Source organism: Rhyacophila brunnea, unplaced genomic scaffold (genome assembly GCF_057557595.1).
Source record: "Rhyacophila brunnea isolate RB1 unplaced genomic scaffold, BYU_Rbru_1.0 scaffold_22, whole genome shotgun sequence".
NCBI classification, from domain to species: domain Eukaryota; kingdom Metazoa; phylum Arthropoda; class Insecta; order Trichoptera; family Rhyacophilidae; genus Rhyacophila; species Rhyacophila brunnea.
Window position 1 is genome coordinate 6939709 of NW_028232882.1, and position 23409 is coordinate 6963117.

The 23409-nt window shown below is 36.0% G+C and overlaps 1 protein-coding gene across 1 annotated transcript in view; it reads left to right on the forward strand.

The window, feature by feature from the left end:
• Hel89B (histone acetyltransferase 1) overlaps positions 1 to 21744 on the forward strand; it is a 52936-nt gene extending 31192 nt beyond the window's left edge. The window contains exons 18-31 of the mRNA XM_085949337.1: positions 674 to 822; positions 3259 to 3605; positions 4705 to 4880; positions 6469 to 6616; positions 7405 to 7634; positions 9031 to 9163; positions 10089 to 10324; positions 11172 to 11373; positions 11543 to 11838; positions 13467 to 13640; positions 13854 to 14200; positions 15647 to 15899; positions 17403 to 17578; positions 19011 to 21744. Coding sequence (XP_085805463.1) covers positions 674 to 822; positions 3259 to 3605; positions 4705 to 4880; positions 6469 to 6616; positions 7405 to 7634; positions 9031 to 9163; positions 10089 to 10324; positions 11172 to 11373; positions 11543 to 11838; positions 13467 to 13640; positions 13854 to 14200; positions 15647 to 15899; positions 17403 to 17578; positions 19011 to 19305 — 3162 coding nt within the window. The 3' untranslated portion in view covers positions 19306 to 21744. The remainder of the gene's footprint in view (positions 1 to 673; positions 823 to 3258; positions 3606 to 4704; positions 4881 to 6468; positions 6617 to 7404; positions 7635 to 9030; positions 9164 to 10088; positions 10325 to 11171; positions 11374 to 11542; positions 11839 to 13466; positions 13641 to 13853; positions 14201 to 15646; positions 15900 to 17402; positions 17579 to 19010) is intronic.
• Positions 21745 to 23409: the final 1665 nt, after the last annotated feature.

A 23409-nucleotide genomic window follows, 5' to 3' on the forward strand; every position in this document is an offset into this window, starting at 1 on the left:
ACGCGTCTCGCTTACGCTTGAAGAATAGGATTGGCGAGACGGTCAGCACTTTTGTGTGTAAACACTTATTATCGTGATAATTTAATTTACACACTGTTGGTGCCAGTAAATCCCTGCACGTTTACAGGCGCTATAAATTCGGTACACAGTTTTTGGTCTAAAATTTTATGAACCGATGGTTGAATATACATATCATAATTTGAAATATGAATTGACAATAAAAATTATATTCATATTTTTTCACAAATGCATTTTATATAGTTTTATTTACATATTTGTATATATTTTTTATCCGTTAAACTCCCCAGTGTGTCACTGCATTGTGTTTATATGGGCCCTGTCAATTTTTTAGTACGATGGTAAATTACATTCCAATATAGCGGTGAGAGAAATGGGTCGTAAATAGTACCAAAAATCTTAAGTCCTCCATGAATAGGCTTGTCTTTTGAAGCTAAAGATGTTAATAACTGTGTTTGGTAGATTAGTGATAGCAGACATTTATAATTTGATTGAAATATATCAGTAGTTTCTAAAGTTTGCTGATTTTTATCTAACATTGTCAGCATTTGGCGTACACCTATACTGTATAATTGCATTGTAGTACCTAGCTAAAGTAAATGACTCTTTTATCCATGTTATTTTGTTGAATCTGCAGTATGTAAATGTGTTATAGGTATTACACTTCACCGGGACATTTGGGCAAGATCTGATTATGAAGTCAAAATTGAAACCGAGAATTGCCCAATCCTTGGAGGAGAGGAGGAAAAGCATATCGTCGGCTGCTGTTCAGTGTTCCATCGAACAGAATACTTTAAATATATCGTGAGTTAATTATTACTATATTTTAATATCACCATGTTCGATCCTAAATGGATCATATAGTGGAGGTTGTAATCTAATGTATTTTCTACGATATTTAATTACTAATCTGCGATACCTAAATCTGCTTCCTCGAAATCAAGTTCTTGGAAGTTCATTTCAATGTGTAATTGAAAATATAATAACACGATAATTAATTACTTCCTGTACTTAATATTTCCTATTGAAAAACAATGCATCTACCTAATATAATATCAGTGGTGAAAACACCTCACTAGGTGATTATTTTTTAGCCCTTACCTTGAAAGATACCAATTATTGCGATACTCGATAGCAAAATAATTATCGTAGTATATTCTTGGGTTTTCACCGTGTCTCCTTCTTCCTTCTTTACTCGACGTTTCGGGCTCGTTGCAGAGGCCATTATCAAGAGAAGGAGACACGGTGAAAACCCAAGAATATACTACGATAAAAAACAACCGTGAAAGCCTCAAACATTATATAGCAAAATAATTATTTAACATTTAACGCTCACCTTGATTTTTAAAGACATGCAATAATATTATGATACGGTAGAACCTTGGTTATCCTGACCTCAACTATCTGGATTTTCTGTCACCACATCTCACACCTCCTGCCATATAGTTATGCCACAAAGGTACGGAGTGTTACACTCTCTGGCGACATCTAAAACACATGTCCCAACCAGCGGCGGCTCCTCTAATACCATCCAAGTGCTACGCACCGCCTGCATCTTTGAAGACATCGCTCAACTTTTCATTGTTATTCATACGTGTATCACTCACTTCGCGAACTATGAACAATACTCCGTTCGTGCGCAATGCGATTATGATCCAAACAGATTTTCAGTTTGCACAGGATTACAATGAGGTCATTATATACTTCTTAAACCGTGGTTGAATGTTCCCGTAATGACGTTTGTGTAGAATTTTTTACGCACTTTTAGATCAGCGCACGAAATTAGGACTCTAGAAACAAAAACGCCAGTTTCTGTTTTATAAAAATGTTGGTGAGTTAATTTTTAACAATTTCACATTTAAGATTTAATGAATCGCCAAACTTTTACGAAAATACAAACTACCGCATTTATTTCTAAACCACTCAAATACATTCAATAAACAAAAAAACACTTTATTTATTTGGCTGAAGCATTGTTTGCCCAGAGCGTAAAGTCGTAAACACGTGACATTTATTTTTCTTTATTGATATTAAATCATTTGAACTGTTTAAAAAACTCTTTTTAAGAAATATAATAAATAAACAAAGACATATTTAATTTACCTTCTGAGAAGTTCAACATTTCGGTCTTTTTACACTATCTAACTTATATTGATATTATCTTGATATTATCTTAGCTTATTGACACGACAGGTTTCGGTGATTAAGGTAATCATGGAGAGACGCTTTACGACCTTTACGTGGCTAGGACAAGTGTTCCTGATGCCGCCAAAGAGTGTGACACTGAGTACCCTTTGGCACAGCCTCAAGGGTTCCGTTGCCATGGCCGGCCCTCCCTCAACCTGCAGCGGTGCTACAAAAGCGACCTACGTGCTGCAGGTCTGACATGGCGGGAGGCGCAAGAGTTGGCGTTGAACCAAGGGAAGTGGCGTGAACTTGTGCTTGCCCTATGCTCCAATGCTGGGTATAGAAGGTAAACCATTGCGCACTACCAGAAAATGCTATTCTGAAGACTACCGGCCGCCACTGGTCCCAACCACGTGAAGCCTCTCTTTTTGATTACTTCAATCACTGAGGGCTGCCGTATCTGCTCACAAATTCAAATATTTGTAACGTGGTCGTACCAATGTACCCATAAGATTTGCCGGAGACATTGATTCTCAAAGCTCGAGACCTTTGAAGCTTGATAAGTTGCCATGTCTCACAGCCATACAAGAGCACAGGTAGCACACGCGTGTTGAACAAACGACATTTGTTCATTACAGAATGCCTCGACCTCCGTGCGATTCCAAATTGGCGAAATGCAGACCCTCCTCCACACCCATACGAATTCACATGCAAGTTTACTAAAAAGACTGTCATCATCGGCAACTGTGGCATTTAAGTATTCAAACCTGGTCACCAGGTCGACAGGCTGACTGGAAACCCATAGAGGAGTGTCGGCGCTAATGCATACAACACTGCGCATGGATTTGGTTTTCTCTTCATTCAGGTGAAGACCTACACGGTTCAAGCTCGTGGCGGGCGTGTTCACGGTTACCTCCAACCACTCAGTCAAATTTGACTGCGTCATCTATGTACTCCAAATCACAGTCTTTCCTCACATACTTCTGTTTCGTCATCATGGTGTAAGTATATCCCACTCTCGGGGCGAACTGTCTTACACATTATGAAGAAAGGGCGGCAAGTACTCAGCCCTGTTGTTTGTATAACGTATTCAAATTAATATTTTTTACCCAGAACCTTGGCGGCGCTAGCTGGAGCCTGTGCGAATCTCTACGCTTTACCGGACAAGGTAAACCCTGTCATCAAACCTCTGATGGAGTCAATTAAGAAAGAAGAAAATGAGCAACTCCAGCAGATATCAGCGGACAACCTGGCCGTCCTGCTGGCACAGTGCGTAGAGAGGCAGCCGTGCCCCAATGTCAAAGTTCTGGTGAACCTGTGCACCTTTCTAAGCTCCGACAGCAGCTTCACGCCCAAGATCCAATCTGCCTGCGAAGAAGCGCTCTGGTGCGCAGACTCTGGCAGCGGGGAGAGTAGTTTGGACTGCACCAAGATGCCTCTGCCCACCAAGAATAATACCAGTAAGTTTATTTTAAAATAATCTGAATGTGTTTTGCTGTGTCTGATATAGAACCAATTATAGCTTGGACACAGTCAATCACTCTGTCTTACAACCTGTTGAACCCTCAATTTTAATAATAGTTCACTTTCAACCAAATGCGGTTTGGTTAAGGTTCTTTACTGATGTATCTACCCACTTATACCTACCTAGTTATAGGTATATTATGGATATTTTATTATTATTACGGGATTCAAAAACCGCGTGCTATTTTTTCAAAATATCCTTACCAGTTGGAGTATATTATGGAGACACCAATTTGGAAGCAGTGGTGAAGGGTGGAGATAGGCTGTGGAGATCTAACATGAATAGTGCACACTAAACTTTGTCAGTCATACTTATTTGTTTTTATTGAACTAAGAATACAAATTGCAGATGGTATTGGTTAGTTGTAAACTTGATTGTAAAATATTTAACCCAATCTAATCTTGACGCCCACAATGGCCGAGCAGCATAAGCGTTGGCTTGTGGGTCCCAGGTTGGAATCCTGAGTCTGACAAATACACATATTGTTTTTCAATTTGTGTTTGGAGTCCGGAGTACGGACCTACATACTAGTTGAACAAGTGGCTAACATCCATTTCTCGTAAAAGAAAAAAAATACAAACCTCCACATATGCCCATATGATCCTATTAGGATTGGACATGGTCAAAAGAAGAATGGAGCAGATTTGCAGTAGAATTCCTATTTCACTATTCAAGAACATCTTAAATGTGTTTGTGATGATATGCAGGATCATTAAATCCACTTGGATTGATTGGACAATTAGGAGTTTGAGAGCTATATTCCTACCTATATTTCAGCTTTCTACCTCGGATGACGACCACTGGCTTATGACGTCGTCAAGCATTTAACTGTATACTTCACTCCACGTGATACCTATTTTCAAGAGAGTCTGCGACCGTTGAAAAACTCTTTCATAGACCCACATTTTAAATCTTTTTCATTGTACATATTTCAACTGGTTACCTAGCAAGAAATAGACAATTCAGGATGCTGTCTACTTGAATATTTAATTGAACCAATGAGCAAAAATGGTAATCGCATTGTTAACTTTTAGATGACAGCAAAAGCGGTATACTGACGCTCTGCATGCAACAAAAGATAGCCGACAGAAGCACTTTGCGGAGATCTCAAAGCGTCAACAGCACCGGAGTGAGCACGGGACATCGGGGACCGGGCAGACCGCCTGCCACTGATATTCCACTCGAAGAACTCTTTCCCATTGAAGATGAAGTGAGTTACATAAATATTATTTGAAAGTAATTCTGGATTAATATTGTCTCGATAAAATATGTTAAGTGTTTTCAGGCAATTGTAATAACTGTCTGTGTCTTTCATTTTCAATGATTCGATCCCACTACTGGCAAAATAAATATAATGTGCATTTGATTCAGTGCAAGGAATAGTATTTCCAACTGTCGATTACAAAATTGGCTTTTCTCAAAAAAAATTTAGGTCTTCCCGCCTAAACGTTTCTCCTAGGACACCTTTTTTAGCTCTTCTGTCAAAAAAATTCCCGCGAATTTGTCCATCCAAAGTAGAAGACTTTATTTTTGGCAGACTCTGGAATTGGAATATCAATACCTCCGTGTAATCCAATATTTATAATTCTTGTTTGGTATTTTTCTGAGATGAAAAAAAGATCTCTATGGTCACTATTAATGCATCAAATTCTGTATATTTTTTATGTTTCACTATCAAGAAATATGTTTAATATTAACAATTCAATGGGCTGGACACATAGCTCGAAGAAGAGACAATCGTTGGACAAATTTAGTCATCCAGTGGTATCCAAGAGGTACAAAACGCCCGCAAGGTAAACCTAGAGGTCGCTGGATCGATGAAATGATAAAGTTCTGCGGAAGTACGTGGCAGCGCAACACACAGGACCGAGAGAAGTGGAAGCAGCTTGAAGAGGCCTTCATCCAGCAGTGGATAGATTCAGGCTGATGATGATGATTAACAATTTTATTATTATTGAATACAAAATTTGATGCATCCATAGTGATTATAGACAGTTTTTATCTCCTGATTAATTTGTGTTGTCTGACATACAAGGTATTGTTTTTATCATTAGTGGTATTTAACTTTAAAGCAAATTTACTCAACTACTCATACACTATGAGCGGAATGCAGAAACATTTGTCATAACTAAAATTTCCTTAGCAGAAAACACTATGCAGAAACATTGTCCTTAGTTAAGATCATTTTTATTGAAAATAATACCATATTTAAAAATTCTCGTTAGGTAAATTAGGTAAATTATTTTATAATCGTTAAACGATAACAAAAATATGACAACTGCATTTTATAAATGCAATAACTATAAATACATATTAATATTTAATTATAATACTCTTATGTTTCCGTTATAAGTCATTCCTACGTGATTCCACAGGCACCACAAGATTTTTTTTTTAACATGGTAACACTAGCATCAAGTGTCATTCTTCATCTGGTATTTTGTATTTCTGCGGGCTGGCGTATAAAAATAAAATAATATTCTGCAAGTACATGCCAAATGAATTAACACTATCAATATCCATATTGAGATACATTGTCAAATGAATTTGAGTGTATGGACTGTGTTATAGACATGCGAATTTATTTTGACAGCAGCTGTCAGTGGTAAATGGTAATACAGAAGGGGGCGTGTTCATAACAAAAGTAGTCTATGGTTAAGGATTCCTTAACTCTATACTCAGGATTGTCTATAGTTAAGTCATCCTTTTCGGCGACTTATCCTTAGGAACGAAATCTTAGATTGTGCATTCCGCTCTAGGTCCTCAGCCCCTCATTAATATTTTATACTCTGTGTTAGGCTCAAAAACAGGCTCGAATTCAGAGGCGTGGCGCGTCATTCGCGTTTACCAGTCTGACGCTGCACTTTGGAAAAGAGTTACCGGAGAAACTGCCAAAACTTTGGGAGCTTATCATGTTGCCGTTAACAGAAAACCCACAACACTTTGGTTAGTGAAGATATTACATAATTTACTGTCGTTTTCAGTTTGATACATTCTGTCCGTCCAGATATTTTCTATTCAAATTGGATAGATATAAAAAAATGCAAGTCACTGAGTACGTTGTACGTAGGACTTATTGTCGATTATGGATACTTGGCGGAATGTCAAAAAAATGATTTGAAATCGAGTGATCTACCTGTTCTAGAGGTTAGATGGCATATCTATTTGATAATGATTATTGGTCTTCACGCACACAAACATCTTACAATGATTGGACACTTCCACAATTCTTTCGACATACCGTATTGCCTTGATTTTAAGATGCATGTTTGTCCTATCTAATGTCTTTGAAATCGAAGTGCATGTTAAAATCGACGTGTTTAAAGGCAGAAACAGATTGGTATCATGTCATGTGAGCACATGTGAATTCACAGTAAGCTTGCACCACGAGCAAAAGGTGTCGTTTTATTTGGTATTTAACTGTATTAAATGCGCACTGAAGTCACCTCACTTATATCATGATATACCGCTAATCTCACGCGTGATACAATGTTTTTTTTCCTTTAAATTTATACATTTTCGAGTCACATAATCACACATACCCTTGTTTTAGTGGTTTGGAAAGGTGCTACAAAATTAACATAATAAAGATTTTTCAAGAATATGAGTTTACCTGACCTAATCACAATGTGTTCCTGTCCTTACAATCATAATATTTCTGTCGTTCAACATTGAGAAAGTAACGTTATGTATGTTGGTGGGTTTGAGTCTAATAGATTTATTGTATATTGCAGAAAATGACTCGTTTTCCGCTGCCGAAGAGGTAATATCTAGTCTTCAAATCCTGGAAGTGGTGTCTCCGCACATTGCCAAACCTCTCTTGCCACAGATCCTCAGCAAGCTAGACCGGCTGGCTGAGTTACTGGAGCACCAGTTCAAGGCAGTCAGACACATGGCGGCCAGGTGCTTGGCGGCCATCGCTTATATCGCGGCGCCTATCGTCATGCAGCTTATTGTAGATAAGGTATTTATTTCTAAATTGTCTCTATGAATCATTTCAGTAGAATAGTTACTTAATAAAATATCTTTATTTTAATTCATGAATAATGTTTCTACAAAATCGTCCATACTGACAATGGGGTGCATGTAATGTAGCTAAAATTTATAGTTTCTATAGTTATCCTAGGATTGTGCTTCCGATAATATGCATACAAACTGCATGGAATGATTGCAAAAATGCAGCCTCATTATAACAATATATTGTCAGTCTAATTGCAATACTGCGGAGGAGTCAATAATTAAAAAATACGCTTTTTGTTAGTCGTGACGAAACACGTTGGTTAAAATTTTAGAGTCGGGTTAAATCAATACTATGTATGAACCATACAACTAACTGTAAGCAAAACCACACATATATGCCTCGATTCCATACTGTGAACTTATTTGAATTACAGAAAAGCAAACCCATAAATTGGCCATGCATAGTATCTAAAAAATTATTGTATTGGGACCAGAATGTAATTTGAATGCATAATAAAAATAAAACTCCTGGTGCTAATCTCCATTCACTGTGATCTTATTGGTAGAGGTTTCAATGTATTTGATCCAATGCAACGACCCAATAGGTTGGGAAAATGGTTAACAACCATTTCTTGGTTGACGTCCATATGATCCACTTAGTAGCAAATATGGTAATTTACTTATTAATTCTACTATTTCATAAAAATTAAATTATGATAAAATCTCAAGGGCTGGAAAGAAGATTTTATTTTGAGAATGTTTGATACAGTACACTCTCAGTAATCCGCCGCTCGATTATCCGACAACTACTATAATCCGCCGCTATTTTTACTAGTTGAAAGCACAAAATCAAGCTCTATAATTCGCCGGTATTCGATTGTCAAATTCAGTAGTCCGCCGCGTACAAGTATACAACGCAGACGGACGGGTTTATTTTGGAAACTTCTCCTTTGAACAACTGGTTTCTATCAAGTGATTTACTGTTTAATATCTAGTTAATAAACTTAGTTTATAAATATGTAGGTATAATTTAGTAAATACTTGATTTTGCTTATAAATAAAACTAATTTGCTAGTACAAATTTCTTAAAAAAAACTATATTTACGAAATACCTGTTGTAATTTTGACCATATTTTGTATGTATGCACTATAATCCGCCGCTTTCACTAATTGGACACTTGTCTGGTTTTCGGGGTGGCGAATTACTGAGAGAGTACTGTACTTCTCTTTCATGAAAAAAAGACATTGAAGGTCTGTATGGGCAAGGAAGAAATTTAATGGTGATGAAGCGAAGTATGTCCAGAGAAATCTTTGAATAATATGTACTTTATGGAATATGGATCCGATGAGCAATTTATGCAACATAACTTCAAGTGATGATTGAATGTTCATCTTTTCAGGTAGTCCCCATGTTGGGCGGAGTAGAATGTGACAGAAGGCGGCAGGGAGCTGCGGAGGCTTTGGCATGCATCGTCGACAAACTGCAAATCAATATTGTTCCGTACATTGTTTTGCTGGTCGTTCCACTTCTAGGTATACTATTTATTACTAGACTTATCAATACTATCGACTGAAGGTACTTGATGGAATTTGAATTTAAATTTTAATGGATTCAACCTGTACTATTCCATTTAAGTCGTTTTTTGCGACCTGGGTTTCGCCTTTCGGCATCGTCAGGCGCCGTGTACACTCACCAAAGGTAAACACACACTGACAACGAACACTCTTTATTCTAGCTTATATAATAAATCAATACAATAAAGTAGGTAAAAACTCCATTACCTACCTATCAAGTCAAAGGTCACAAAAAATACAATAAACAAATTATGAATAGTTGAAGGGTCAGTAAAAAACCTAATTAGTAAAAACTCTTATTAATAACAATACACTCAGCATATTATAATACAGAGCTTGTTGAATCCATTAAAATTTAAAACTAGACTTATCATAATCGTTTTAATAATAATGTAATCTGATCGCATAGACCAGTGATGCACAACCTTTTTATCGATAGACCAACCCTAATATTTCAACACACACTTATTTCTGTGAGCACATTCCTATTCACACGTGTCGTTGGAAGCAGTTATCCTGAGAATTACCTCTGCAATGAACTTGAAATAATAGAAGGAAGAAGATTTATATATTGTTTATTTATTATTAAATAATAATTTTTATTCAAAATTTTAGGTAGTTAATAAGATCCACATCGGAATGTAGAGCTGATTAAAAAAAACTATAATAAGTATGTGCACGCTCAAAATCGTATCTGTCAAATATTACACCATTGTTTTTTAACGTGTATTTGATCCAGAGCAAGGTCTCACTGGGTTGATGTGAATAGCTTACAACCATTCCTTCTTAATATAACTGATATAATTAAAGCCCATATTATGCCCAGAGTGAAAATGGTGCCTTACTTTTATTTAATAAATTTGTATTATTTAATAATTCGTAGGCCGCATGAGTGACCATGACGATTCTGTTAGACTGATGTCCACACACTGCTTCGCCCTCTTAATACAACTGATGCCACTTGACGGTGCCATCAAAGAACCGGAATCCCTCTCGGCGGAGCTCAAAGCGCAACGAATCAGAGACAGAATATTCCTCGAAGAGCTATTCAACCCAAAAAGCATCTCTGATTACAAAGTTCCTGTTCCCATATCTGCTGAATTGAGAACCTATCAACAGGTTGGAATTTTTATTTGAACTCTTTTATGTAACGGATCTTAACAGGGTCCTTGCACCAATCAGAGAAATCACGACACTTTAGGCTCATTTGTTTATCAAATTATAAATCTTCTAAGGCAGAAAGCCCACAGGAGGCGGCATGGCGCTGTGGAATTTACATGCTGTTTTCGAGACATTGCTCAATGCACACAACAACTCTCCACACTGTCTATGATAGTAATGAAGTTTGGCTTTCATTATCTCAGAAAGTAGATTGGTGGCATATTTTTTTTACATTTCCATCTGGGAGTCCACCATAAATAATTGATTCGTGAAAATTTCAAATCGATAGGACCAATAACAAAAAAGATAGGCAATTAGTGGTGTGAGTGGTGTTACCGCTTAATCAAACTTCTAGCAGCATAAACCGAGTGACCCTAACTTAAGCAATGGCCGTCACTTTTTTTAATATCCAGTGTATAATCATTGTTTACTTACTCGGGTGCAGTTATAAATGATTTTATAGGATGTTTTAACCGATAATACTGCCAAAATGTTGTATTACTGGCTGCTTATTTACTCATTATGACAGATTGTCTTTTAATACACCCTGTAAATGGTAATTAAATGTTTTAGTAGAAATGTGAAGTTGTTTTCGAATGAACCTGCAATGCGGTCACTTGCAGCTAACCTAATCAGTAGACTAAGGGTCCTTATTCTTGTTCACTTTAGTTGTTCATGTTTAGGCTCCATCTATATTCAAGAAGATTTTCTTCAACATCTTTAGATGAAAGTAACCAATAAATAAAACTAAGAATTCACATCTCATCTTCATAATTTATAAATTGAAATATGGCTTTCTTTGTAGGCCGGTGTCAACTGGTTGGCGTTTCTCAACAAATACAAGCTTCACGGGGTGCTGTGTGACGATATGGGACTTGGAAAGACTCTTCAATCCATCTGCATGGTGGCCGGAGACCATTACAACCGCGAACATAAATATTTACTAGACAAAAGTGTCGATTCAATGCCATTGCCATCTCTAGTTATTTGTCCGCCTACTCTTACAGGTAAATGACACTGATTTGTCGTAAATCAAATAATTCAGAACATTGTGCGCACCAACTTTCTTATCAGAGACTAACCAACCATGGCTGTATGTCTAATATAGGTATAACTAATAGATAGGTGAGCATATTAAAGAATGACAATTCATTATCTTTGTTTTTTTTTTTATAGGTCACTGGGTGTACGAAGTGACAAAATTCTTACCGACTCGGTATCTGAACCCACTACATTATATGGGGACTCCATTTGAGCGGGAGAAGCTAAGAAGAAGAATCAAATATCACAACCTGGTGGTGGCATCGTACGACATCGTCAGGAAGGACATTGATTTTTTCGGAACTATCAAGTGGAACTATTGCATCCTAGATGAGGGACACATCATTAAAAATGGGAAGACGAAGGCGTCCAAAGCTATCAAGACTCTGGTGGCCAATCACCGGTTGATACTGTCAGGAACGCCCATTCAGGTTGATATTTTATAGATAAATATTTAAGTAATTTGTAAGACTTCATTATAAGTTAATATAGTAAACCGCGTTAATACGAGTTACAGGTTTGGTGCCGATCGGAGCCGCGTGGCCATTCATATTCGGTGCTGCCATATCCGATCGGAGCTGCCTATATAGTAATCACGAAAATGTCATTATTTCACTGACATTACCATTGAGTGGTTTATTTCTTAGCTGGCATCCATCCTAGTTGAATATGTTACCGATATTTTTCGCTAGTTGGTTTTTATTTTGCATCATAATTAGATTTTTTATAGACATTTTTCGGCACTGTGTTTTATAAGGTCCTACCTACATACCACTTATCATTATCAATTATCACATGTTCAGCAGTGGCAGCATTAGGTTATTTAGAATATTTTTCGGTATGATTTTATAAAGATAAAAAAATTTTTAGTCAAGCACGTCACTGTTCAAAGAAAATATTAATTGGTCTTCATATTAGTGTTACTTAAGTGGATTGCTTTGAAATTTAATAGTTTTCATAACTTAGTGAGCACCAAATCCCATAAAAGCAATTAGGGAACCAATAAATTTTCCTTATCTCAGGCCATAAAAAAACCATAAAACAAAATTGCTCAACATAATATTTTGGAGCATTTTACAAGGGCTGACTTGACATTCACAAAACCCACTTGAATGTTTTCAATGTGTAGGTACTGTGAAAATTTTATAATTTACGACTTGCTATAACATAATTTATTTATAACAAATACAGTTCAAGTGGCGGAGCCGCCGGGCTCAGAGCGGTGACATCATATTTTACTGACGTATTTACATGTTATCGACTAATAAAAAATATTATGAATATAGTCATCACTTGGTTTCATCTACCTTGACCTAATTTTTACGTTTTCTGGATTGGCACATGGGGTCAATTCTATATTATATATGGTGGCAGCGAATCTGGTAAATCGAAATATTCGCTAAAATTCATCTATTTCCACTGATTCGATGAAAGAACCACAATAATTGTAACCACTGATTGTAACCACAAAAAGAAATTGTATCAGAAACAGAAGCAATGTTACAAAATTGCAAAAAAAAAAACATTTTCAAGTTTTACTGTTTGTTGCCATACATTTTGTATTTTCGGTCCTGTCAATTTCGAGTTAATGAAGTTTTACTGTTGTAGTACATACAGTGGTATTGTATTTCAATTCTATACTAGAAGTTTCGTGTTCACTTTCGTGACACTTAATGGTTAGATTACTCACTCAGCAAGGTGAAGATGTGTTTCAAATCCACTCGGTCCAAGATTTTTTTATAGAATTTTACGAACAATTATTTTTCTGAAGCTTTTCCAAGTTATGTATTTAATAATTTACTTCCTAAGGGAATCAAATGGGCCTACACAGTGGCGATTAAAAGATTTGGGTTTTATGAGAAATGTATGTTGGCCACTTGCTCAACCTATTAGGTCCATACTCTGGTTCCAAGCACACATTGAAAACTATCATATAAATTTGTCAGACTCGGGACCCACGACATTATAAGTGATAAGTTACCACTAGGCCATATGGGTGTATGTAATAAACATTACTATATTCTTCATTTAAAGACTTATAATAAATGCTTTGTTCCAGAACAATGTGTTGGAGTTGTGGTCCCTCTTTGACTTCCTGATGCCTGGCTTGCTGGGCACGGAGCGTCAATTTACAGCTCGTTATTCTCGGCCTATCCTGGCCGCCAGAGATCCTCGAGCTACCTCTCAGCATCAAGAGGCTGGGGCCCTCGCCATGGAAGCTCTGCATCGCCAGGTATGAACACAAAGTTAATTGATTTTGTCAGTGGTATTCAAAGTATCAAAGACGCCTCCTGTCTTCTTTCTATCTAATCTTCAACTATTTTGGTTGTGCCTTAATTTAATCATTTTGAATTTGAATGACTGTAATATTATCATTAATGTTCTTTTACTGCAAATCGAATGTAGAGATAAAAGTAAACTTACAGTGATGTTAAATTACTAACAGGTACTGCCCTTCCTCCTGCGGCGCATGAAAGAGGATGTATTAACGGAGCTGCCACCGAAGATCACGCAGGACTACTACTGTGAACTGAGTCCCCTTCAGCGTCGCCTCTACGAAGATTTCAGCCGAGCACACATGCCACGCGGCCTAGACGAGGCGCACGTTGCCTCCCACCCCCATCCTCATCAGCACGTCTTCCAGGCGCTGCGTTACCTGCAGAACGTGTGTAATCATCCCAAGCTGGTGCTCACACCAAACCATCCCCAGTATGCCAGTATCACCCAAGAGCTGACGAAGCAGAATACCAGTCTTAACGATATACAACATTCGGCCAAGCTGCCCGCATTAAAGTAGGTTTTTCTTACCGTCCCCTTTTCAACAAAAGCAAAAGTTTTTATAATACAAAACAAAAGTAAAATGTAAGAATACAATATTTAAACAAAAGTTGCTAGGGGCCCATAAACGAGTATCAAAAATTGCACATTGTCGGCATTATTGCCAGAAAAATGACTGGAACAATAAATTACCCGGAAACATATCCGGCAATACTGTTGCTGGGCAATGTATCACCCTGCATTAGTGCCGGGCAAGTGAGAGCGATGTATTTTGTGCATACACGTAACTTGTGTTAAATTAACAATGGCCGACAATGAAGTAGTTCTGATTTCTGCAGCATATATCGTCCTAAATAATCACTTAAAACAATCCGGCCCTACTTAAATAAACATGAAACAATAAGTAATATAAGCCAGGAATTAGTTCTTGCTGCTTTGACAGTAAAGTTGCCGTTTTCATATTTGTATCATTATATAGTTTGGCTTCCACGTCCTATAGCTCAGAACAAGAATGAACCTCATTAATAAGCTCTAATACCCTGTCGCTAGCCCATTTATTTAATGTACAAAGTGTGATTTGCGATTAGTAATAACAACACCATTTGATAACATGGCGAAAAATTATAATATTGTCGGATCGGCTGTCACTTCGATGCGGTGGGGATTAGATAGGCCGGTGGCAAATCAAACAGAGACTCACATATTGAGCAGAGCGAGAAGGAAATATGTTTCTGCATTACTGCCGCATTTTTGATTGCGTTCAATATTTGATATATATATATACATGTTCTGCCAACAAGTATAGGCAATTGATGGCAACACCCGGCAGCATAGAGCACTATTTTTGTGTTTTGCCTACTATTGACGGCACTGCACCGACAACACAATTGCAGCATCATAGTACATGCAATATACATAATATCACACAAACTTATATGCTAGAACTATCAGAACATTCAATATTTAAAACTGATAACCTACAAAAACATTGTGTCAATCACCTGTCATTTGTAGCCCCCTTCCAAACCACTAAAACAAAGATACGTGAGATCACATGACTCAAAAATATATAATTTTTGTCTTCCCGATTAAATGTGCTTTTTGTGTATAAACATTTTTTCATAGTGTCTTAAATAGTATTTCTAGAAAAACATAGTACCTATGCGTTTGTGCTTTGGATAATTTTTAGCGTCGTACCTGTCCTTTTTTATCTTCATAACAATCAATTCAGAATGGCTTTTGGTTTAGGTTTTTTTTTAAGTTTTCTGAGTTCCCAATTTAATATTTTCCCTTCATAATCACATTTGTCATCTTACTCAAGTCATATCTGAGTTTGATGTTGTAGGTATGTAATGCATTTGATAAGGGGAGAGCAGTTTATATATATTTATCACCAAAGAAAACCTCAATATTATATCCATTATATCTCTTTTTCATTATCTTTCATCGCAAATTTTCCAGACAACTCCTGCAGGACTGCGGAATAGGATGTCCCTCATCAGACACGACATCGGTGGTGTCACAGCACCGCGCTCTCATCTTCTGTCAGCTGAAAGGGATGCTGGACGTGGTGGAGCAAGACCTGCTACGACCGCTACTGCCGCAGGTCTCCTACCTCCGACTGGACGGGTCCGTTCCACCCGGACAGAGGCAACATCTCGTGCAGCGCTTTAATAATGACCCCAGTATTGACGTGTTGCTTTTGACTACCCAGGTATGTTCACACGGAAATCTACCCAATATTTACATATTGCCATTATTCTTACACCTAGCAGGAATCCATCCAATCCCCACTTCCAATAGCAATAATATGCCATTTAAATAGCCACACAAGATTTATAGGAACTGGCTTACCCTATTGGGTATATAGGCTACAGATCTCGAGTGTGGAGAAAAATGGGATATACTTAAACACGTGTTAAAGAATATGTTATTTTCAATAGCTACAGTAAAACCTCGTTAATACGAATTCCATGGGACCGAAAATCGAAAAAAAATTCGAATTACGAATTATGAAATGTATGGGGGAAAAATATTAATTTTTTTTTTTGATTTTCATTAATTTCGTTTCCGATCATAGATGTGCCTACCGAATTGGATCATAAAATGTCAGGATTATTTTTATTACCTTGAAATAAGTAATTTTTGATTTTTTAAGAAAAGTCTGTCACAATTTTCAATGACTGGCTCATGAAATAGTGTACTTTATTACGATTTATTGAATATTTTTGTATGCCAGGGACTCTGAAATCATTTCGAATTACGAAATTCGAATTAAAGGTATGCTTTTATATGAAAATAATGTTCAATGGACTTTTTTTTCGGGAAAATTTCGAATTACGGCGAATTTCGTATTATCAGTGTTCTTACTAACGAGGTTTTACTGTACATCTATAATCTCTATGTCATAATAATGTGCATTAAAGTTTGTAATGTAAATGTAACGAGCATTTAATATTTTTTGAGGGCAGTTGGTGCGCTTTATTTTACCTGGGTTTTATGGCTTGACCATCATAAAGTACCCTGCTTCAATGTCTTGGTCCGTGGCAATGGCTTTTACATTTCGATCTTATCCTTACCTGTTCTGTACTGAAAACCAACCAGAGAAATATATTATACGGTTAATTCGAAATTCTCACTTGATCAAAGTATTCGGTAAAATTCATAAAATCTGTTTATGTGGCGATTTCGACCGATTCGATGAAAGTACCATTATAGTCACCACTGATAATAAATAATTTCGAAGAAATTGTATTGAAAATGGAAATAATACCCCGTTTACACGTGCGTGGATTTACTGTTCACAGTAAGAAAATGTATGGGTAAACATGTATTATCCTGCAGTTGGCAAGATTGCATTCATGAATCAAACAAGTTTGGAAGCTTCTGAATTTTAATGCGCAAGTAAGATCTGCGCCTCTGCAGTAGAACGATAATGGCGAACCTGCCGGTAAAAAAATGAACTACTCATCTTGAGGTTAACCAATTTTCAATAAGTCCTGTCAAATAGTACTATAAAATGACAACATCGCTTCTCGATTACTCTTGAAGAATGAGATTGGAGAGACAGTCAGCACTTTTACGTGTAAACAGTTATTGTCATGATAGTTTAAAATAAGCGCTATTGCCGACAGTAAATCAATGCAGACAATTAATATTTGCAACAGTCTACCTTGAATGAGCTTGTTTCTAAACCTTTTGAATGTATTGTCTTAAGGTTGGAGGTCTGGGATTGAACTTGACGGGAGCAGACACGGTGATATTCGTGGAGCACGACTGGAACCCCATGAAGGACCTGCAGGCCATGGACAGGGCTCACCGCATCGGCCAGAAGAGAGTTGTCAACGTTTACCGCCTCATCACCAAAGCCACGCTGGAAGAGAAGATTATGGGGTCTGTTTGTTGGCTTATTATCACACCTTCTCCTCTTGTTAAAGAAACCCGTCTATTAGATGGAGTCTAAATATATGAAAGTGAAACTGAAAAAAGAACTCGAGGAGTATTGTTGAAATTCATTTCGTATTTCAGATTCGTTAGTAGAAAACTTTACTACTTTCATGTACATCTGACAAAAACTGCAAGCAATTTCAACATAATTTAAAATTCACTGAAACAGTCAGTTCTATAATAATGTATTATTTTTATTGAAGTTGTCGAATCCATGTAGTTTTAACTTTAAGTGCCATAACATGATGATACGTGGCAATTAGGGATTCCAATCCCAGGATCCCAGGATCCCGAGCTATTTTCGATACCTATGAATCCCGGGATTGATAAACATAATCCTGGGATTTCAGGATTGATTTTTTTATCAATTTTTATGGAAAATAAAATAAAAGCGAAAATAAAACAAAAAATACTTTTAATAAAAAATATCTACATTAGAAATAAACTGAGTTTGAATGAAGTTTGATTTATACCCATGTGTAGGTTGCCGATTCATTTTATGTTTTCACATGAATTATTAAAAATGAGAAAGATTGGAAAAAAACAATGCTTCGCACTTTTAACAAAGTAATTCTACCATGATATCATACGTTTTACGGCAGTTTCATATTTGGCTGACTAATTAGATTTATGATGCGAAAAGGCCATAAGTACGCCATGATTATTTGCTTTACTATTTTAAATCTCACTAATCCATTCATTATGTCTTTACTATCAGAAACAGCAATCTCATATTAAATTCACATTATTATTTATATTACAATATTATTTACTCCATTAAACTTGTGTCTTTCCAAGATTGAACGTATACAATATTAACAATAAATGTCTTAAATAGTATAAATTATACTAGATTTATTTTTGACCGATTTTATCAATGTTATTTGTAAATATAAAAATTTTATATTAACAATGGAAAAAAATGCCAATCCTGGGACCAGTCCTGGGATCCCGGGATTGTCAAATTGTAATCCCGAAATCCCGGGATCAGAATTTTGGCTCGGGATTGGATTCCCTAGTGGCAATGATGAGTAAAATTGTGACACTGGTTATCCTAAAATGAATCATTAAATAGCCTCTCAATATGAGATGGGTCATAATTATTCACGTATAAGGCTCGTTCAAAGATTCAGCAAAACATGTGCAGACATTGCCAAGATATTTAGAGAATGTCGAACACAAATGTCATATTGTAATGAACAGTCAGCTATAAACAAGTTGTCATGCTTCAATTTCAATCCGCCAACATATAAAATATTAGTTTCGCTGTGGTTGCCAAATCAACCACAATAAAAACATTCGAAAGAAGCTACGTTTTCTACCCTCAACTGTCTTATCTTGATGGATTAAGTCTTCATTTGTTTTGATTATTTTACAGTCTGCAAAAGTTCAAATTATTGACGGCGAGCACGGTGATTAGCAGCGAAAACGCTTCCCTGGAAACCATGGCCACAGACAACCTGCTGGACCTTTTCCAGCTGTCCGACAACGGCAAGGGAAACTCTCAAACGGGATCCAATCACTCGGCGTCCACGTCATCTTCGCAGAATCTATCTGGCGGCCCCGTCTCCATGAAAAGTATCCTGGAGACCCTGCCGGTCTTGTGGGATGACCAGCAATACGAGTCCGAATATGATATGAACAATTTCGTTTTGAATCTGTCGAAGAAATGAATGAATTATTTGTATGAAGGTTTTTATATTTCTTGTGGTGTAGATATACATAATACGAACAGCATTATAGAACATTGAATGTTCGTTTGAATGCTGACGTCTATGGTTGTGTACGGAGTGAAATAAATATCAATACAGTTTTATCATTTTTAACAGTAACTATCTTGGAATTTGTACTGTTATATTGGCACTTTATGGTAACCAAACATGGCAACCATAATCAATTTCTTTTCTTCCACTCCGTTACCAGTAATAGTAGAGTACAAATGACATATAATTTAAATGCATGTTCCATCGACGGTTCATATATTTGTCAGTAGAGTAAGATTTCTTGTATAGATAAATATATATCCGATATAAGTTATCAGCTGGCCGAATTAAAAGTTAACGATTTCTCGCAGCACCCGAGTAGAAGTATAAAACCAAAATCTTTTTGGCCCCCTACTGTGTCATGTAAATTAGTATTCTTACCATCATCACATTATTCTAGTCTAGAGACAATGAGAATCAAAACAACTTATTTTAAATGGATTTATGCGTATTAATAATATTAGGCTAGATTGAATGGTTATTATAAATAATATTTCATATCAATATAAGATTTTCTGTTGGAGACTTGTGTTGAATGAGACACTTATTAGTATTTGCATTAAACCAGTGTTGTTCATTTGTTTTGAAACTAACAGCTACTTTTATCATTTAAAACTACAACAAGCCACTTTCAATCCAAATTTACAAAATACGGAGATAAAAATATTTAAAATTATAAAATAATGGATTATAGCGTGAGTAGGTATGATAAAATCAAATTTGAAAGATTCAAATCGATTAGAATTCAATAGCGAAGTGGAAATATTATTACGTATTAGAATGAGACCATGTCTTTTCAAATATCTTACTTTGATGTATGATGCAGATGGGTATTTTGTGTACAATATCTGTACTCATGTGAGTCAAAATCGAACAAATCTTGTGAGAATAGTGAATGAAAATTTGGTAGTTTTGACTATAAATGTTTCCGCTGCAAGTTGAACATCACTGCATTAAAGTGATTGCGGTGATTTTTTTAATCTATGCGATCTTGATAGAATAATACTCTTATGTGCCCTTCCGAAGATAAAATAGTAATTTTAATGTTCTGAAAAATTAAAAAAGTATTTTACAATAGATTTTAATTCTTATCACCCCACATAGTGATACTGTGAAGTCCCTCTGGCTTAATGATATCTGCACTAATAGCCCGTTTACATGTACATGGATTTACTGCTGGCAGTACGTATTATTACGGCCATAACATAAAAATGCAAGTGTAAACACGTATCACTTTGCAAGTTGCAAGATTGCATGCATGGATCAAAAAAGTTCACGCAATAGTTGCAACTTGCTGCACGATATCAGCGCATGAAATATTGTGGCGAACCTGGCAGCAAAAATATGAACTACGCAGAGCATTTTGACGTTTAACGATTTTATAACCTGTCCGAACCTGTCAAATAGAGCCACACAATGACAACAAACGTGTTCGCTAACGCTTGAAGAATGAGATTGGAGAGACAGTCTGCACTTTTGTGTGTAAACCGGCATTATCGTGATAGTTTAATTTCCACACTATTGGTGCCAGTAAATCCATGCATAATACAAAGAGTGAATTTCCTTGAAAATTACTCATTTCCATGACACGGTAGAATGCCAAAAAGATTTCTTACAATATTATTCACCCATCATTTCTGTTCACAAAGATATATGCTTTAAATTGAGATTAGATACAGTGTATCGAAAGAGCTTAATATTAATAATTATGTATCGAATTGACCACCTTATCTATAGAGATGTAAGAGGCATAATTGAATGATTGTGATTGATTTGGAAGCAATAATGGCAAAGATGTCATTTAAAAATGATTGTTGTAATGTAAACATGAGATTTATGTATATGTTTGTATTTATAATATGATGCATCTATTTCTAAATACCGATAAGTCCACAATTTAATACTAATTGTGGTAAACGACTGTTTGTGTTTCAAGAATAAATGATTAGCAATGAGTTGTATAAAAGCAAAAACGCCATTGTCCTTAAACGGCATATTCTGAGAAATCAAATAAAACCGATGCTGGGGTAATGCTAATACTTTATACAAACATGTGAACTGTTATAGATATTGGAATGATAGATGGTGCAGACATAAATACTTTTTGAATTAACCCTTTAATGTCGCAAATTTGCGACATTTCAAACTATTTCGATATAGCCAATGCCATCTGTGTAAATTATCAAATAATATCCTTTTTCGATGCCTAGAAAACTGTTTTACCATAAACATCCTACTTTACCGATTTTGTTTGGACATTTCAAGAAATAAAGCATTTCTGCATTATAGTCTCTGCATTTCTGCTTTGACAGTTGACGAATTCGTATGTACGCGAAAATCCGCATTTGTAAATAAATAAAAAAAAATATACAGAAGATTGAAATTAATTGAATAAAAATATCTACACATCAAATAAGGTGTGTACATTAGTTTTTTATAATTGTTTTCATTTGGTTTTGTATTTTGTCATACTAAAATGTACGATTTCCAAATGTCGTAAATCTGCGACACCACGCAGTAACATACAAAGTTAAATGAAATTTTTGAAAAATATTTTTTTTATTATTTTTCCTTCATTCACAAGACATTTTGACACCAAGAAAAAATAAAATTTTTCAAAAAAAAAAATCATGCAGTAAAGGGTTAATATAATCCAAGTGACTAAATTTAATGATTTGGTAATGGATAGTGGTAAGTTTGCATCTCAACATTCCTAAGTAATATTATATGGTGGCCATTTCGCTAATTTCTTATGCTGTCTCCTAATTGGCTAGTTTAAACAATGGTGGATTTGAATGACATCACTACATGCGGACAGTGGCGACTGCATGTAAACCCAAAACCTAATTTATAAATTAATTTTTCATGGTTTTCTGGGGATATTGCATTTCATCTGTTAAGTTGTACACATGCACAAGAATATGGAGAATATTTATTTGTACATTCATATGGCATTTTCGAATATTTGTGGACAGTGGCGTTTTTGCTTTTATACAACTCAGTTTATCATTAGTGTCTTTTTTCCAATGTATTAGAACATTAGCCGATTGACCCTTGATTGCAATGAATACAAGTTGTAGCTTTATTATTAACCTTTCTAACGCGGCAACTGACTTTAGTCAGCCTATACGCGCGAGTCATCCGCGCGTCAGCTGACTAAAGTCATTTCGATTTTCGTTTGCCTAGTACTGCTTTCCGCCAGGCGCGAATAATTCGAATATTGATTTAATTTATTCAAAAATCATCCTTCTCTTGACATCTGTCAATGGATAGCCTAAACTTTTGTTCTATCTAATTTAAATAAATATTTTTCGGGAGCGTGTCTTGAATAAAAATATATCAGTCATCGGGCCAATTCAAATTTGCCGCGTATATAGTGTCTTATCGCTTCTTAGTGCATGTGCGCCGAAGACATTTGACTGACGTGTTTGTAACGATACGAGTTTGCGATATAATAAGTTATATTGTTTTTTAGTGATTGAAAAACTATTTGGTGCGTAAACTGTTAAATAGAATATTCGAAAGTTACATTGATCAAAGTGAATTTACAAAATATTTTTACAAAAGGAATGCTTTTGGAGATTGCATTCATTCGCCTATCTGCCAGTATATTATCCGCGAGTTTATAGTTTCGGAAAATAATTTGAACCAGGTGTCATTTAAATATACCTAAAAGTCCGCGATTTAATATGTCTCTTTGTTTATCATTGATTAACATTTTTAAATACTATTTTCTGGTTATAGTATTAGGTGAAACAGACAAAAATTATTTATTTACCCTAGTTATCAGCCATTTATAAAGAAAAGACACGAACACTCAGACGCCCGTTCCCGCATAAATGCGGAAATTGTCGTATTACGCAAACACCAGGTCCCGCGCTACTGAATTTTTATACACTGCGCGGCAAATCATCGTCTGCTGGTGTGAGACAGACACTTGAGAATTATTTTTTTCGTAATACTATTCAAAAGGGTTTGATTCATGACTACTATTTTTTTTATGTAGAATTCTTC